The sequence below is a fragment of the Epargyreus clarus genome, unplaced genomic scaffold (genome assembly GCF_041222505.1).
Source record: "Epargyreus clarus isolate Ecla_fem2 unplaced genomic scaffold, WU_Ecla_fem_2.2 ptg000024l, whole genome shotgun sequence".
In the NCBI taxonomy this organism is placed as follows: Eukaryota; Metazoa; Arthropoda; class Insecta; order Lepidoptera; family Hesperiidae; genus Epargyreus; species Epargyreus clarus.
In genome coordinates, this window is record NW_027332231.1 from 12,669,415 (window position 1) to 12,687,935 (window position 18,521).

General features: G+C 38.0%; 1 protein-coding gene across 2 annotated transcripts; it reads left to right on the forward strand.

The window, feature by feature from the left end:
• Positions 1–887: 887 nt before the first annotated feature.
• Positions 888–8,474, forward strand: LOC140752335 (uncharacterized). Of its 2 annotated transcripts, none has more exons than XM_073086595.1 (3): positions 888–1,992; positions 2,989–3,051; positions 7,640–8,474. In XM_073086595.1, exons 2-3 carry the CDS (start codon positions 3,049–3,051, stop codon positions 8,297–8,299), a joined length of 663 nt encoding a protein of 220 aa, XP_072942696.1. In that variant the 5' UTR covers positions 888–1,992; positions 2,989–3,048; the 3' UTR covers positions 8,300–8,474. The 2 variants fall into 2 exon arrangements, with proteins under 2 accessions (XP_072942696.1, XP_072942697.1); XM_073086596.1 differs by having other exon boundaries at positions 8,051–8,179.
• Positions 8,475–18,521: the final 10,047 nt, after the last annotated feature.

The window sequence follows — 18,521 nt, forward strand, 5'->3', positions numbered from 1 at the left end:
AAACACCTTGTGAAGTGGTGGTAGTTTGACATTCAAAAAGTGCTGTGTAAAGAACCTATTTTGAATAAAAAAATTTGATTTGATTTGATTTGATAAGGTGAAGGGTTTATCTTAACATAAGACAGTCAATTTAACTACTAACATTCCTTCTATATATACGTATCAAACAAACCGATCTAATACAATATTGATATTCCATCACAATAAATTGAATATTCTATTTCAATGCGATTACTAATTAGCACGACATTGCAGCATCAACCGATAACTATTAATTTAACACGGATCGGTTATTAAAATTCATATGCGTGAGTTATGGACAATAACTACAATAGCAAATCGCTATTCAATAACTAACGTGTTTATAATTCACGATATCTAGTCGTAATATTATCATATTTACTGTATTAATCAAGTAGTAATCGTGGGTCGTAAATAGTGTCGTAAACATAGTCGATCTTATCGATATTATTTGAGACTATCGACGTAATAACATAAATCGAAACGAAACGAACTGGGAGAACGCAATGAAAGTAAATGAAATGCATTATTTATATAGTTATATGAAAGCATTTATAATTTACCAGTCCAATTACATTTCGTATATTTAGTTTAGTACTCTAAGAAAATAATATTGTAACTGACATTTTATCTACAAGATAAGATCAGAGTACGATGTAAGAATGTCGATATTCTGGATAGTATCTTTAATTAAGACCGATATTAAATAATATTAATTGTATCGATGGCGTAATTAAAAAAAACATACGAATATTATTATTCAGAACCCAAGTTATGCCAATCTTATCGATAATATTAACAGTTCCTGTGGTTTCTAGTAAGCATCACGCATCGATAGTCGATTTTCTCCATCACTAGATGTCTACGCAAGTAGCGGGTCGAGGGGAGCGGAGCGCGGGGACTGCGGCCAACGACCGCGCACCGGGGGCATTGACCTCACCGGCGGGCGGGGGCCAGTGCGCGAACAAACCTCGGCGCAGGCGCACGCTCGACCGTTCCATATTTTGTATCGATTTTTATTACGTACTATTATATCGCTCTTACCGAAACCGTATTTTATTGCTGCACGACGAGAAGCCAACTTGCTCCCGAACATTGGTCCTTCGACGAAAAAGAAATCAGCTGGCCGTGGATTGAAGTCGACTACAACTTCTGAGCTACGTGTCCGGACTTTGACCCCGTGGGAATTTTTTCATTCGAGAAGCGCGCCACGCCTATTCAATTGAAGAAGGAATTGAGAACGAAGACTGGATTCAGGATAAGGGCTGACATTCGTGAGATCGTTTCAATCATTATTCCTTTCTTTTCTATATTCCCAAATATTTTTTTTTAAATACCTTATTTGCAACTATTTGAATTAATTAGCAGACTTTAATATAATTATTTCACGCTTCGCATTATTGCGCTATAATCTTCGTTAGTATTTTTTTTATCATAGTACTGCATAAGCTTCGACCCGTTCGACCGGTTATATACCGTTACGTGCGCTCCGCGCGCGTTGTGCTTACTCATACTTTTGTTCGTTATTAATTCATTTCAAACTCTACGTGCCTTTGCTGCTTTCTCTTATTACTTCTCTCTCTTTTTCTTTCTTAATTTTTTTGCACTTGCCTTTAATAATGGCTGAAAAGCTTATTAAGAAGCGTAGCTCAATGAAAGCAAAGCTAACAAATTTTAATAACTATTTAGACAATCTTTCAAAAACCAACTCTTTATCCAAATTACAGCGTATAGAGCTTGAAGGCCGGTATAGTAAATTTGATGCCTTATACGAAGTTTTCGATGAATTACAGACTGAGATCGAGCTATTATCGGACGAGACGGACGAGGCATACTCGGCGCGAACCCAGTTCGAGGAGCTGTACCATTCCCTGGCTGCGCGGGCGCGGGGCATGCTGGCGGACGCTGCCACCGCGGAGGGTATTCGCGAGTCAGCTGGGTTTGTAACGGGCTCCGAGGATTCTGTATCGGGTAGGCATAACAACAATTTTATTCGTTTACCAAAAATAGATTTGCCTCACTTTGACGGTGGTTATCAATATTGGCTCGAATTTAGAGATACATTTTTGTCATTAATTCACGATAATGATGGAATAGATACAATTAATAAATTTCATTACTTACGGGCTAGTCTAAAGGGTTCAGCAGCAGAAATAATAAAAAATATAATTTTTAAAAAAGATAATTATAACATTGCGTGGGATTTATTATGTGAGAGATTCAATAACAATCGTTTATCAATAAATTTTCATGTTCAGGCATTATTTAATGTCGAACGACTTCAAAAAGAGTCCAGTATTTTACTACGTCGTTTAATTGACATTACAAATAAAAATCTTAGAGCATTAAAAATGATGAATGAGCCCACTGAACATTGGGATACTCTCATTATCCATATGATGTCTACTAAGTTGGACCCCATAACATTAAGAAATTGGGAGGAAAATCGCAACACACTTAATTCATCACCTACTCTTGCTCAATTTTGTACATTTGTAAGTAATAAAGCGGATCTTTTGGAAACTTTAGAGGAACAAAACAAAAATAATAAACAAGAAAATAATTACAAATCTAAATTTTTTTTAATAACAAATAAAGTAAATAATCAAACAAACAATAATTATCAATCAAATCAAATTTCATCTAAATGTCCCTTATGTAGTAAAGCACACTTATTATATTTATGTGAAACGTTTAAAAGTCTGTCTATAGAATCACGTATTAAAAAGGTACAAGAGCTTAATCTTTGTAAAAATTGTTTGCGGCCCGGACATTTTGAAAAATATTGCAAGTTGGCTCATTGCAAGTATTGTAAACGTAAGCATAATACGCTATTACATTTAGATCAATCTCAAACTTCATTCGTGAATCCAATGCCGGGCCCATCTAAGAATATAACCCTTTCAACGAGTGCTTCAACAAGTGTAAAACAGCCTACTACGCGGTCTATTGTTTTACTGTCCACAGCTATGGTAAGAGTGGTGAGCTCCGACGGTGAGAAGCACGAAGCGCGCATGCTACTCGACAATGGTAGTACAGCAAATTTTATAACCGAGCGTCTATGCGATAAGCTGAGGTTGTCCAGACGTAGTGCGAGTTCCATGGTTACAGGTATCAACAATTTAATTAGTAATAGTACACAGTCTTGTTACCTCAATTTTGAGTCGATTAACGGGAGCTATTCTAATCGAATAAATTGCCTAATATTACCTGTAATTACTAAAAAATTACCACCTACATCTATAAATTCTATGCATATACCTATTCCTCCTGGCGTCCAATTAGCCGACCCTACTTTCAATATTCCGTCTGCTATAGACATTTTGGTGGGGGCAGAAATTTTCTGGGAGGTGGTAGGGAGCAATCATATAGATTTAGGTAGGAAACAGCCTATTTTGTGTGAAAGTAAGCTTGGCTGGATAGTATCTGGTTCTTTATCTGTAAAACCACGTTCGGCCCATTCACACTTTTGTAATTTTAGTTCCATGCAAGCAAATCCCGATTTAACAAAATTCTGGGAACTTGATTCAATCTCTTCTAAACATACACTATCGGCCGAGGAACGTGCTTGTGAGGAGAGTTTCAAATCTCACACGTTTCGTGACAATGACGGTCGGTTTGTTGTTACCATGCCACTAAAGGCGAATCCCGGCAAATTAGGTGATTCATTTGTAATGGCAAAACGTCGTTTCTTAACTCTAGAAAGACGATTTCAAAGAGACCCACTTTTCAAATCTATGTATATAAACTTCATGCGCGAATATGAATGTTTAGGTCATATGACACGAGATACGGGTACCTCTAATTTAGGTCAATACAATTATTTTTTACCCCACCACGGAGTTATGCGCGAGTCTAGTTCGACGACAAAGCTACGCACGGTGTTCGATGCGTCAGCTAAAACTACCTCTGGTGTGTCACTAAACGACATCATGATGGTAGGTCCCACTGTCCAAGATGATCTCCTGTCTATTTTATTACGTTTCCGTCAACATAGGTACGTAGTCTCGGGAGACATTGAAAAAATGTATAGAGCGATTGCGATAACTCTCGAGCAACGTTCTTTACAACGCGTCATTTTTCGGGCGGATCCATCAAAGCCTCTAAAAACGTATACTCTAAATACGGTTACGTACGGCACTGCATCCGCACCTTATTTAGCCACTAAATGTCTTGTAAGTTTAGCAGATTCGGCTCAGAGTATCGAAGCTAAAAATGCAATACGTCGCGACTTTTATGTTGACGATTTCCTTTCTGGTTCCAATTCGATCTCTGGTGCGGTACAAATGACTAAGGAAGTCATATCTATATTGTCATCTGCAAAATTCAACTTAAGAAAATTTCAATCTAATAATTTAGAACTTTTAAAACAAATTGCGCCTAATAATGAAACTTCAAACAATCATTTAAATCTTTGTTATTATAAAAATAATATTTCATCAAAAACATTGGGCATTTACTGGTTATGTGACTCTGATATACTTTCATTTTCAATTAATATAGAACCATTAGAAAAAATTACAAAACGTCATATTCTTTCAGTTATTAGTCAAATTTTCGACCCTTTAGGATTAGTCACGCCATGTATTATTGAAGCAAAATTAATTATGCAAAAACTATGGATTGCAAGGTGTGAATGGGACGATGTAGTTTCTACAGAAATTAAAGAGTTATGGTTAGCCTTTTCAAGCACATTGCCTTATTTAAATAATTTAACAAGTAATTAATTTAAAAAATCAAAAACCCGACTGCACGAAAAAGGCTGAAGTAGAATTTCCAAAAGCAGTGAAATAGGCATTTCATTATTTTTATCCAGAAAGCCAAATACAAAGTTTCAAAGTAGGTGTCTCCTTCAAAAACAAACAATGTTCAAACAATATTATCCTATTTTATTTTATCCTCGTAGTGTTCATTTACGCTATATAAAGAACCTATGTGTAAAATTCCAGCACGCTTAAGTTCAGCGGTTTCCCTTTGCGTTGATCTCTGGCACATCAACTCTCTCATTTAGTCAGACAGTCATCTCGATGTGTATATACGAGTATATATGTACTAGCTGACCCGGCAAACGTTGTTGCCATATAAATAAAAAAATGTTAAGGATGAACAACCCTTATCACTTAGGTGTAAAAAAATAATTAGTAGTCGATTCTCAGACCTACTGAATATGTATATAAAATTTGGTGAAAATCGGTGAAGCCGTTTCGGAGGAGTACGGTAACTAACACGAGAATTTTATATATAAGATATATTATATAATGTATGTGTAATCTCCTCTTAATTTCCTTTATTTTGACACCCTACTCGATAGGTTTGGTTAACTTTTTTAAAACGTGTTACTATTTCGCGAAAAAATTCACCATTTACAGTCTATAAAATATATAACTTCAGTAAATCAAAGTTTCGGTCATTATTTTACCTCGTTAGAGCTAGCATTTCATTATTTTTATCCAACAAGCCTGATACAAAATGTCATAGTGTTTGCTTCAAAATTGACGATAGTTCAAATGAACTTTTAACCCTTATTTTACCCTCTACGGGGTTGATTTTTCGGAGGGGGATAAATAAGTGCTTCTTTGTTCCTATCCAGAACGCCAAATACAAAATTTTATAGTAGTTGCTTCAAAATTAAAGGATTTCAAAAAAACTGTTTTCCCCTATTTTACCCTCTTAAGGGTAGAATTTCCAAAAGGTATTTCGTAGTACTTATTCAAGCTATATAGAGAACCTGTATGCAAAATTTCAGAACTGTAAGGTCCTTGGTTTAGGCTGTACGTTGATTTCTGAAAAATGAAAAAGTCATTTAGTTAGTCAGTCAGTCAGTCACCTTACTGTTTTATATATATACAAATATGTTTTTATAATCTCCGTTTAATTTCCTTTCATTTGATACCCTACTCGATAGGTTCGGTTAACTTTTTTTTTTAAATGTGTTACTATTTCGCGCCAAAAATCCGCCATTTTGATTTTTTTTTACTAACACCTATCTAAGGACACTCGGGTCATTGAGACAAATATAATGACACTTTAACTGTTGAAATTCATCCAGCCGTTTGTTAGATCGGATCAAATAAAGAAAGACAAACATACAAGATACGCGCGAAAAACATAACCCTTCCTTGGCAGTCGGGTAAAAATACCACGTTGGATTTTATGCCAAGATTCCATCGTACACGAAATCCATACCTTCACCGACGCATCAGAAAAGGCGTACGGTGCTTGCATTTACGTACGCTCTACCGATAGCAGTGGTAATATTACGGTACGCTTGCTTATCTCCAAAAGTCGTATAGCACCAATTAAGCCTACAACCGTTCCGCGACTAGAACTCTGCGGGGCGCTTTTAGGAGCGAGACTGTGTACTAAGGTAAAGGAGTCTCTCACTTTACCTATACAATCATGTCACTTTTGGTGTGATTCCACGATTGTCCTTGGTTGGCTAAGTTCATCTGTTAGTCAGCTCAAGAAGTTTGTGTCCAATCGTGTGAACGAAATACAGGAGACTACTGCAGGTAACACATGGAACTACGTACCGTCTAAAGACAACCCGGCGGATCTCGTTTCTCGAGGCCTGAAGGCTGATCAGATCAGCGGTTCTAAATTATGGTGGACTGGTCCCACATTTTTATTATCCGATCAAACCCATTGGCCTGTTTTACCCAACGCCTCATTGAAACAGGATCTACCAGAAATAGTTTCAAGCTTTTCCATAATTAATTCTAATGATTTTGCATCCGATCCTACTAATTTAAAAATTCAAAATAATTACACAATCATTAAAAACTTAATTCATAAGTATTCAAATTTTAATTATTTACAAAGAATTGTTGCTTACATACAAAGATTTATATACAATTTAAAAAACATAACTAATAAAATCACGGGTTTCCTTTCCTACAAAGAACTTCAAAATTCTTTAAATTTAATTTTACATGTAGCACAAAGGGAAATGTTTCCGGAAGAATATTTTATTTTAAAAGCTGGGAAAGCTCTACCGCGTAAAAATAAATTAATTTCATTAAGCCCTTTTTTAGATTCCAATAATCTTATACGTGTAGGCGGGAGGCTTAATAACTCACATTACGACTTCAATACGAAGCATCCGATAATATTATGTAGCAAACATCCTTTGACAAAAACTCTCTTTAGATGTCAACATGGGAAACTTTTACACGCTGGACCTCAATCACTTCTAGCGTCTATTAAACAAAATTATTGGCCTCTTGGAGGTAGGAATTTATCTAAAAACACAGTCAATAAATGTATTCAATGTTTCAGGCAAAAGGCCAATAGTATACAGTCTATAATGGGTCAATTACCGGCGTGTAGAAGTGCACTCGAATTTCCATTTTTAAATTGTAGCGTCGATTATGCAGGGCCAATATTGATAGCCGACCGTAAAGGTCGAGGATGCAAACTCATTAAGAGCTACTTATGTATTTTTGTCTGTTTGTCAATTAAAGCCGTGCATCTGGAGCTCGTTACAGACCTGAGTAAAGAGGCTTATATGGCCGCACTTAATCGATTCGTGGCTCGTCGTGGGAAGCCACGATCTATCTTGTCCGATAACGGCACTAATTTTATTGGGGCCTCTAACGAGCTGTACAAACTTTTACAGGAGTCAAACATCGTGTCTGAAATTTCTCAGGAAGGCATCGAATTCTCCTTTACGCCGGCCTACTCTCCACATTTTAACGGTATTGCAGAGGCTGCTGTCCGATCGGCAAAACATCATTTAAAGAGGTTGCTCAAATTAACAAACTTAACATATGAGGAAATGGCAACGCTACTAACTCAAATAGAAAGCATTTTAAATTCTCGTCCTTTGACACCTCTATCCAACGATCCCTCCGATCTTACCGCCCTTACTCCTTCCCATTTTCTGATTGGACGACCGCTTTTGTCAGTTCCATATCCGCATGTCTCTGACAAATCCATCACATGTCTGGAGCGCTACAAGCGGGTGGAGCTGTTGAAGCAACATTTTTGGTCACGCTTTAACCAAGAATATGTTTCGCTGCTTCAACAGAAGACAAAATGGGCTGCAGCGTCTGGTGATCTGCAGCAGGGCTCGCTAGTCCTAGTGAAGGACAAGGCCCTGCCACCACTGCTTTGGCTACTGGGGCGCGTGGAGAAGATCTACCCGGGCAGCGACGGTGTCGTGCGTGTCGCAGACATCAAGACGCGAAAGGGGACACTGCGGCGCGCCTTCAACAACATCTGTCCTCTTCCTATTGAAGCATGCACTTCAACCCGGGCAGTTTGTCTACGCAAGTAGCGGGTCGAGGGGAGCGGAGCGCGGGGACTGCGGCCAACGACCGCGCACCGGGGGCATTGACCTCACCGGCGGGCGGGGGCCAGTGCGCGAACAAACCTCGGCGCAGGCGCACGCTCGACCGTTCCATATTTTGTATCGATTTTTATTACGTACTATTATATCGCTCTTACCGAAACCGTATTTTATTGCTGCACGACGAGAAGCCAACTTGCTCCCGAACACTAGATAATATTAATATTAATTCTCCGTTAGTATTAAGCGATGCGATTATAGCTTAAAATAACATAAACTAACTATAATGTTAGTTTAAAGACAAAGACACTAATACTAGGAATTCCAACTTAATCCTTTGGGTTAGCAAGGAATAAAAATTGAAGACATTGAAACGACCCGCGTGGCGGAGTGGTCACCATATATCGGTCTGACGCGCAGAGGATAGCCGGGTTCGATCCCCGGCCAGACAGATATCTAAATGCTGAATTTAGATTTCTATCTCAGGGTCTGGGTGTTTATGTATTTGTCTGTGTGTGAGTTTAAAGGACCCACGATACACGATAATAAAAACAAAAACGCGGCTGCGAAAATTATTACTTACTTCCACAATTTAAACGAACTCAACGCAACTCATAATGTTCAAATCCGTCAAGCCGTTTGGGCTGGAGGGCATGACAAAGTTAACTATACATAATACATACACTAAACATTACCCTCCGCAGTTGGCAACAATATTTTTACTATTCACGTAGTAGTTTTGAAAAATGCCTGTAAAAATGCCAGCTTAACCATTTGTGATTCTCATAAAAAGAAATAGTTTCAAGTGTTACACTTAGTGTTCTATAAACCACGATCCCTTTAATCTGTCATTAAATATACGACGAATGTGACCCACTTTTTATCGTAGATGAGTAAAATATATAGATTGATCACTCCTAACAAGAAAGTGTGACCAGTTTTGTGAATTGTTGCGTAAATACAGTGTTGCTACGTCTCCGTTTTTAAATGCCCCTAAACTGTTTGAAATATTTATTTATTACGTCAATTACGTAGTATTAGTTATTTATATGCAAATATTCTCTAAAAATGTTTTTTATCAAAATAACGATAAAATCCTTTTGTGGCTTCATCCAATTTCAAGGCGGTGAAGTATCTTTATATTTTACTTATCAAAGCTTCTTACAATATTTTTATCACATTTTATCCCTAACGTTTAAGTTATAACTTCAGAAGCTCTTTCAATAGGCCATTGTCCTTTTCGAAGCCGGTTCAAATCGTTTTGTTAGTAAGTCTACTTCATGAATTGTAAATAAAGAAGTTAGGAAGAGGGTTAGGAACGCGTGGTGAATATTTAATGCAATCTGGTGCGTTGACAGACCCAGTGCATTGGAGGGTTAGCCGAGCTGTGTATGTTTCGAATATTGTTGGTTTTTATGGTTGAAAAGGTCCTATTACTAAGCCTCCGTCGTCTGTCCATCTGTTACAGAGTTCTGTCTCTTGAAATGTTATTGAAACGTTCTTGAAATTTTTAGTTTTTAATTTTGTATTATAGCCAGAAAGACTAGTCAGATTACACCACCCCTCAAACACCCTTCAAACTAGAACATGGCACCGCTTAACACTGTTTTTGTAGGCAAAAATAGGCGTGACGGTGGTGCCTCCGGAGTCGAACTAAGAGGGTTCCACCTTCACTGTGTGTTCTAGGAACTGGTTTAAAGGGTTTGGTTCTAGTCAAGTACTCAGCAGCACCGCTTTCTTCAATATTACTCCAGTCTAACTATTCTTCAAAGTATGACAAGATCTAAAAATTGAGTAAATAAAAGTCAAAATAGCAAATCAAGTGTAAGCCGCCGTTGCTCGTTAGCGCTACAAAGAATCGGCAACTATTTCCTTTGTTCACAAGTTCACTAACTTCATTGGAGCAGTCGGAATTTTCAGAACAAGATCTCGAACGGCTCCACTTCGTAAGATAATTTGTTTTGCTCCACTTCGCAATCATTTCAATTTCCTGCAATTCAAATATATGTCTGTTACACGGTTTCTTATAAATTTCTTTTATAAAATAGGAGTAGCAGACTAGCATGCAGTCCACCTGATGGTAAGTGGCTACTGGCGCCCATGGACATCTGTAATCAACCCCAGATAGGATCAGATGGAACTAAGACTGAAGACTAAGTTGGAACGGCTCGGAAAAGTCTGTCTCCCATACCACAACCCTTCAAAACGGAACACAGCAGCGCCTAACACTGCTGTTATTAGGTAGCCTATTTCTACCTAATAACAGCAGTGTTAGGCGCTGGTGTGGCGGTGGTGCCGCCGGAGTCTGGTTCGACTCCGGTGGCGGTGGTGCCGCCGGAGTCTGGTTCGACTCCGGCGGCACCACCGCCACACCAGCGCCTAAAGAAAGAGTTCTACCACCTTCAAATTCATTATACCCATAGTCACCATACTTATTCTTTTTATGAAATTGAAATAGCAAACGAGTATGCAGCCCATGATTTGAGTGGAACCTGTCAGATCCTAATTAAGGTATGAGTAAGGTTAAATTAACCACAGGTACGTTGCAACGCCCATGATCATTTGTAAGCAACCGTAGAGTCCACAGATGCGGTAGGCCACAGACCCACAGATGTTTTGCTACCCCTCAGTACTAAGTTGGGATACTTATATTTCTCCCTCAATACACCTTTGAAACCAGAATACAGTAGCACTTAACACTGTATTAGACAGAAATAGGTGCAACCGTGATGACATTGGAGTGGAACCACAACGACCTCTATCACCGTTAAATATATGATTAAAAGACCACAAAACCACTTGACTATCAAATGCAAATTTAAATCAAACTTTAATTCAAAAGTTATTTAAGCAAGAAAACGAATTACAAGTTAGAACCACCAAAACTTTGAGCATAACTCTTCAGAGTCTTTAGTACCTTAAAAACTTAATATGGGCCTCGAACTTGTATGATATATTGTTCTATGTTATGGAAATATTAAGAATTTATTAGATGAAATATGTTTATAGTGATTAATGGTAAATATTATAGATGTATAAACAGTGGGTCTTGTGGTTAAGAAACTCGACCTCTTGATTGAGGGGTCCGAGGTTCAAATCCCAGGCCTGCACCTCTAATTTTTTATTATCACTTACTTAAACGGTGAAGGAAAACATCGTGAGGAAACCTGCATACCTGAGAAATAAAAAAAAGTTTTCAAAGGTATGCGAAGTCTAACAATACGCCCTTGGCCAGTGCGGTGGACTAAGTATTATTCCTTCTCATTCTGAGAATAGAGCAGTGCCAAACAGTGGCATAGTAATGGGTTGGTGTTGTTAATGATTATAGATTCTTTATAACTGCGGCTTGTGAATCTTAATTGTCTAAAAGTTAAGCAACTTTCGCTATTAAAACTTAACAGTTACTGGGTAGTGTTATAGTGTTCGAATAGCACCTTCTCAATTAAGTACTAAAACATCTATCGTACGTATGTATCCTTTGAAGCTAGTAGGATATTTTTTGCTTATCTTAGCTTAGCTTAGCGATTATAGGTACTTCTGTGTTCTGGTTTGAAGGGTGTCGTAAGAAAAACATCCTTATATGAGGCGTCTTAACTTAGTACTCGAGGTTAGCGGCATCTGTGGTTGATTTCAGGTAGGAAGTTAATTTTATCAAGGTCTATTTGCAGATATCCACTAGCAGCTGTAGCCATTTGCCATCATTTGGACTGGACTCGCCATCTTGTATGCAGGCCATACTTTGCCATCAGGTATGCAGGTTTCCTCGTTTCCTAACTCTACATCATAAAAAAAACTTAAATATGTAGTAAACCCTATTTTAATACGTATTTGAGTTTAGACAATTTATTTTGAAATATAAATTATTCATAGTAATCATACCAGTGTAAATCCAGTAATAAACACAAACAGACGGACAGAAAGATTGCTTTTTATATACATAAGAATGATTAATAGTTAGTAATTATTGCAACGGATTAGGAAGTCGGTAAGTTAACCTAAGGTTACAAAGTTACTAATATGAGGCGTTCCATCTAACCCCAGGATAGCAATTAACATCTGGTGGGTTGAATGCCCTTTGTTATTTTGGGCAAGGGTCTCAATGAGACCCTTAAGTCGTAGTTCACCGCGCATACTAATATTTAAGACGATAATATTAATAGGATAGGTATTTTATTAAGTTGAGTTTTAGTACATGCTTATAATTTTAATGAATTAACTGAAGATTTTTAGGTGGTAGCAGCCATCATGGTTTAAGTGGCGAGATCACCGCTGTACTTTTATAACAGCGGTCAGATACATTGCTATGTCCTGGTTTGAAGGGTAAGGCTGTCAAATGAGGCGTTTCAACTTAGTCCTTCATTATCAACACATCTTCGACAGATCTGAGACTCAACACATAAGAGTCCGATCCTATTTGGGGCTTGTTACAGGGCGACAATGACTATATATAACATCAGATAGACTGCACGACCGATAACTCATTTATATAAATAAATTGGCCAAATACATTCAAAATTAAAGGTCATTTAATTTTGAATGTATTTGAATATATATATGACCTTTAATTTTGAATGAAATACATTCAAAATTAAAGGTCATTTAATTTTGAATGTATATGTCTAACTATTACTGTTCATTAGTTTTAACTTTTGGATACGGAACCCTAGAAAGGATTAAGGCCTAAGTTAAAAACTTCTCGTATAAGTGCTTACATTAACACACTCTTCTAATAACACACTATTGCTTAACACTTTTATAAGCCAGAAGCCTTTTATATCACAAAAATCTCTGAAACAAATTGGTCCTACAGAATATTAGGCTCAAGTATAAATAACTAATAGTAACCACCGACCATTGTGTATACACGACTTGCGTACCACACTAGTCAATCCGCTTTGTCATAGATTTTAATCTAGGCTTTGTAACCTCGGCCTAGATTCTAGATTTATATCGTCCCTTTGTACCTAAAATTTAATATAATTATATTATATAAAACATATTATGTGGCTATGATAGATCCATATAATATCTTTTTTTATGATCAAATCCTTAGCTTATCTATTATTTATTTACGATGTATTTAATAATATTTAATAGTATTGGTGTGACTTAGACTAGATGTTTTGTAATATATTTTAGCAAATAATAATAATTCTTATAACATTAACATATTGAAATCGAATTATGTGATTTCAATGTCAATGTGTTATAGAAATCCATCAATAATTCAGTAGACAGATACATCTTTCAGTATACATTTAAGCCTTCAATAACCAAATTTATGTAGTACTGAATTTGATTATTCGCTTACAAATGCCCACATGATTTTAAGAAGCCGTCACAAAGCATTCAGAGTCGTAACTCTACGTATAGCCTCATTTATTCCATTCGTTGGCAAGATGCCTTAAATTTCCATGATCGGATGTAAATGTTCACAGCTTCGGGCGTTCATATAAGTTTATGTAACGTCAAATATATCTAAATCTATCTATCTGTATGTATGTATGTTTTTCTGTCGTATGAATAGTAAATGGACGGGACGAAACTCTATTTACATTTTTGTTTGTCTACTGTACTGGCTTATCGTTGAAATATTTTCAAAAACACACACTAGGTTTCCCTATATCATGTGTGACATACAAAGGCAAATACTCAAATACCCAGACCCAGAACAGACGTGCAAAATTTGTGTGTCAGATAAACGCTTAAACGCTTTCTACACTCACAGCCCCACACTAGGATTCCCTGTGTCGTGGATGCCATGGACACACACATAGACAAATACACAAACACCCAGACCCAGAAACAGAAATCTCATTTAGATATCTGTCTGGCCGGGGATCGAACCCGGGACCCTTAGCGCGTCAAACCGGTATGGTGACCGCTCTGCCACGCGGGTCATCAATAGTCTTATCAGAAAGGATTAATTTGTGAAATTGGATGTACACTTAGTAATAGCCATGGTTAACGGTCACCGCCGTTCATAGTTTAAACTACCAAGTAGAATAAGCATCCTACCGGACACCGAGAGAATCCTTTGTACTCGTGAAGACTAAATTGGAATATTTAGTATGTTTATTTACATTGCAAAATATAAGGCAAAAAAATACCATTTGTTTCAAGATAGGACACAGCAGCTACAATAAAAAGTGGTCCTAATCCTGAAAATCCTAAATATTAGCTGTAGACCTTCACAAGAAGGTTACAATAATATAATTGATCCTATGCCTAATATAAGCTGTAGAAATTCACGAGAAATTCTTCAAGAATAAATAATCAATTAATCTAGTTTACCACAAAAGGGTTGATACTTAAGTATTCCAATTCTTACCCAAATATGCTTATTACATTTGGCAACTCGTATGAATTTATGAATAATGACCATTTCGGCCGGACATGAAATAGTATCCAACAAAGGAAATATGCTTCGAGTTTCGTGTTAGCCGATGAATTAAATTATGGTATATGTTGTTATATATCATGCTAATACTTGGCTTCGCCCACATGGATTGGAGGCTGTGTCATTGTAGAAAAAGCTATTCTGCGTCAATATCTGAAAAAAATCTTTTGCGTAACTGAAATTAAAAGGGAGAATGTACGAAGTAAGACTTTCATACCAAATTCGTTTTTTTTTATGATCGAATTAACCGTTACTCTAAATCTATTAACAATGGCATTGTAGTGATACTGTGTTCTAATATATGATTTTTTTTTTGTAATATAGCAGACGAGCATGAAGTCCACCTGAGGGTAAGTGGCTACTCCCGCCCATGGACATCTGTAATCGACCCCAGATAGGATTAGATATTCCTACCTGAGGTCGGCCACAGATGCGCCGCTACCCCTGAGGAATAAGCTGGAACGCGTCGAAAAAGTATGTCTCCTTTACCACATCCTTCAAAACGGAACACAGCAGCGCCTAACACTGCTGTTATTAGGCTGAAATACGTGTGGCAGTGGTGCCGCCGGAGTCGAACCACAAAGGGTTCTACCACCTTCATATGATGTTGACGACGGTAGAAATTGGTGGTAAGTCTCTAGAGGGTGGTTGTGGCTCGACTCTGAGATACCATTACCACAATACCACACCTAATTGTACCTCATCACAGCAATGTTAAGCGCTGCTGTGATCTTCTTTTAAGGGTGTGGTTAAGGACACATACTGTTCCGAGGGGTTCCAACTTAGTCCTTAGGTAGCGACGCATCTGTGGCCGACGTTAGGTCGGAATTTAGTTATATCTGAGATTGATTACTCTCAGAGCGAAATCACTGTGAGAAGAAACCCGCCCAGTAGTGTGACAAAGTCCTTTTTACTCTAACCCAGTCGTGTGACCGAAGGTTATTAATAATACCTACTTTCAAAAAACCTTATATTAAAACGTATACCCTAACGTAATACGCAAATGTAGACGATTCGTGAAAATACGTATGATAAAGATGAATACGTGATGAGACGGCGGGAACAGAAATCGGGATACATTGAATACGTAATCGGTATGGGCACTTCCAAATGTATTTCAACAAAATCTGCCACGTCGCGCAAGCGATTTATTTACCAGTTTTTTTGGAAATAGGAACAATACATAAAAGTATATACTTTTATGTATGTATGGTCCTACCATCTATATAGATGGTAGGACCCTTTACTCTGCAGTGTTCTGGTTATCTACTCGTAATATCCAAATTGCTTTCCAATCCAACCCTGGTGGTTGAAACTCTTTCAAATAGTCCAAAGATCGCTTGGATGCTACACTCTTGAGAGTTTTTGAATAAATGGTATAGGTATAAAGTTTACCAAATCGACAGGCAATGCAGCTTACTGCCTTCGACAGTCACAGTGACTGTTAACGGCAGTCGACAACGATCTAAGAAAGGCAGTGGCTAACATTTTTTTTATTTATAATATAGGAGTAGCAGACGAGCATGCAGTCTACCTGATGGTAAGTAGCTACTGCCGCCCATGGAGATCTGTACCTGAGGTCGGCCACAGATGCGCCGCTACCCCTGAGGACTAAGCTGGAACGCCTCGGAAAAGTACGTCTCCCTTACCACACCCTTCAAAACGGAACACAGCAGCGCCTAAGACTGCTATTATTAGGCAGAAATAGGTGTGGCGGTGGGGCCGCCGGATTTGAACCACAAAGGATTCTACCACCTTCATAACATTAATAATTATAACAAATAATTGGAAACTATGGCCTCAACTCCCACTACCTCCCCTCGTTTTGCGCAACTGATTTTATTTCATGATCGAGTGGACACGTTGAATATGTAATCGGTTAGGGTCGGAATATATGATTCCAGTAACGGGTACGTCAGAATGACGTAAACCTTCGTTCAAATCAATGCGGATCCCGCATGACAAGTGCGTAAGGGTAGCGATTTGTTCACATCACAGTGATATATGCATAATGTGATAGTCATATGTCATTGAATGATATTTTTCTACAAACTGCCTAGATTGCGAGTATTTTACAAGGTGACGTAGCGAAGCGGTCACCATACCGTGACATGCATAAGGTTCCAGGTTCGAATCAACCAGAAATATCTAAATGATGAATTTAGATTTCTGTTCTGGGTCTGGGTGTTTGTGTACTTGTATGTGTGTGTCCATTGCACCCACGATACAGGGAATCTTAGTGTGGGGCTGTGAGTGTAGAAAGAGTTTACGACCTACGTGGTTACTGCCATGCATGGACATCTGTGATCAATCCTGTAACTGAGGTCCGTCACAGATACGCCGCTACCCCTGAGGGCAAAGCTGGATCGTCTCGGAAAAGTATGTCTCCCTTACCACATCCCTCAAGCCAGCGCCCCTAGCGGACTGTATCAGAAGTACAAAAACAGTAATTCTTGTAAAAACGTAAAAACTCATTCTGAGGGTACAGAACTCAGCCACACACACTTCAAGTCAGACCGCTATGGTGACCGCTCTACTACGCTCGTCAAAAAGTAAGAAATCTTTTAAAATCTACAAACAACAGCTATTCATTTCACATGTAATTAATGTCCTTTCGCACACCCGTCAATATTATCATAATTAACTTGAAAACGCCTCGTTTACTCTTCATTTTGTATTAAAAATTGATTATAAATGCAGGTTAAAATGAAGTTGGCTGCGTCTGGCTGAACGAATGATAAAAGTTAATTTTTCGGACAATCCTGAATTCACGCCTACAAAATTAAATAATAAAATGGTGTAAGTAAAAGATTTTTGTCATTAATAGTGAGATTTAAAGGTGGTAGGACCCATTATGTCTACCGGGGAGGTATCACCACATCTATTTCTACCATGAAGCAGTTCTATGTTTCGGTAGAAGGGAAGATGTGACTGCTTTACATATAAGGCGATCTTTGCTCTCGGGAGGAGCAACGCATCGTTGATCAGAATCAAGTATTTGACGACCCGCGTGACGGAGCGGTCATCATACCGGTCTGACATGCAAAGGGTCCCGGGTTCGACTCCGGCCAGACAGATATCTAAATGATTGAAATTGCTCATTTGTAATCTACCTAAGATAGGAAATAAGTTTAGACTTAAAATTAGCCACACATACATTACTTCTGTGACTAATTTGAAAATGGAATGGACTAAATTAGAACGCCTATAATTCCCCTTATGTAAAACACAATTCAATAAGTTACGTGTAAGGGACAGCCCTACACGTTAAGGATGCATCGCGCCAGCCCTACGCCGTTCTCACGCTGCATCGTGTCTTCGCGGAACGGTCAACGCTGACGAGGCGCGTCCCACGTGCAGGTGGTCGTCCGCCATGGGAACAGTTCACCTCCATCGCGGAAAGTGACTCTACCTATCTCATATATTTTTTATTATTCCTTATTGTTACAAGTTGTGTTAAAATTTAAATAAAAAAATTAATTCATTCGCGAAATAGACTGCAATTCATTCCTCGACGCCCAGCTCCCATAACTAATATGTAAACAATAACATGTAAGCAATAACACTGTAATGAGATCACAAAGGGTTCTATTCTTAAAATACGTATTATAAGTACAGATTTCTTACAAAGTCCGGAGACTTAACGCCTTAGATTTAGTTTTCAAACTAAGCGCTATAAATCTCCAGTCTAACAATTTCCCCTTTCTTGGTAGGCATAATAAGGCCTTATTATCTGAAATTTATTGGCCCCGTCTTTCTTGGGATTTATAATAGTTATCTAGATATTTATAACTAGTTGAAGGCTTTATC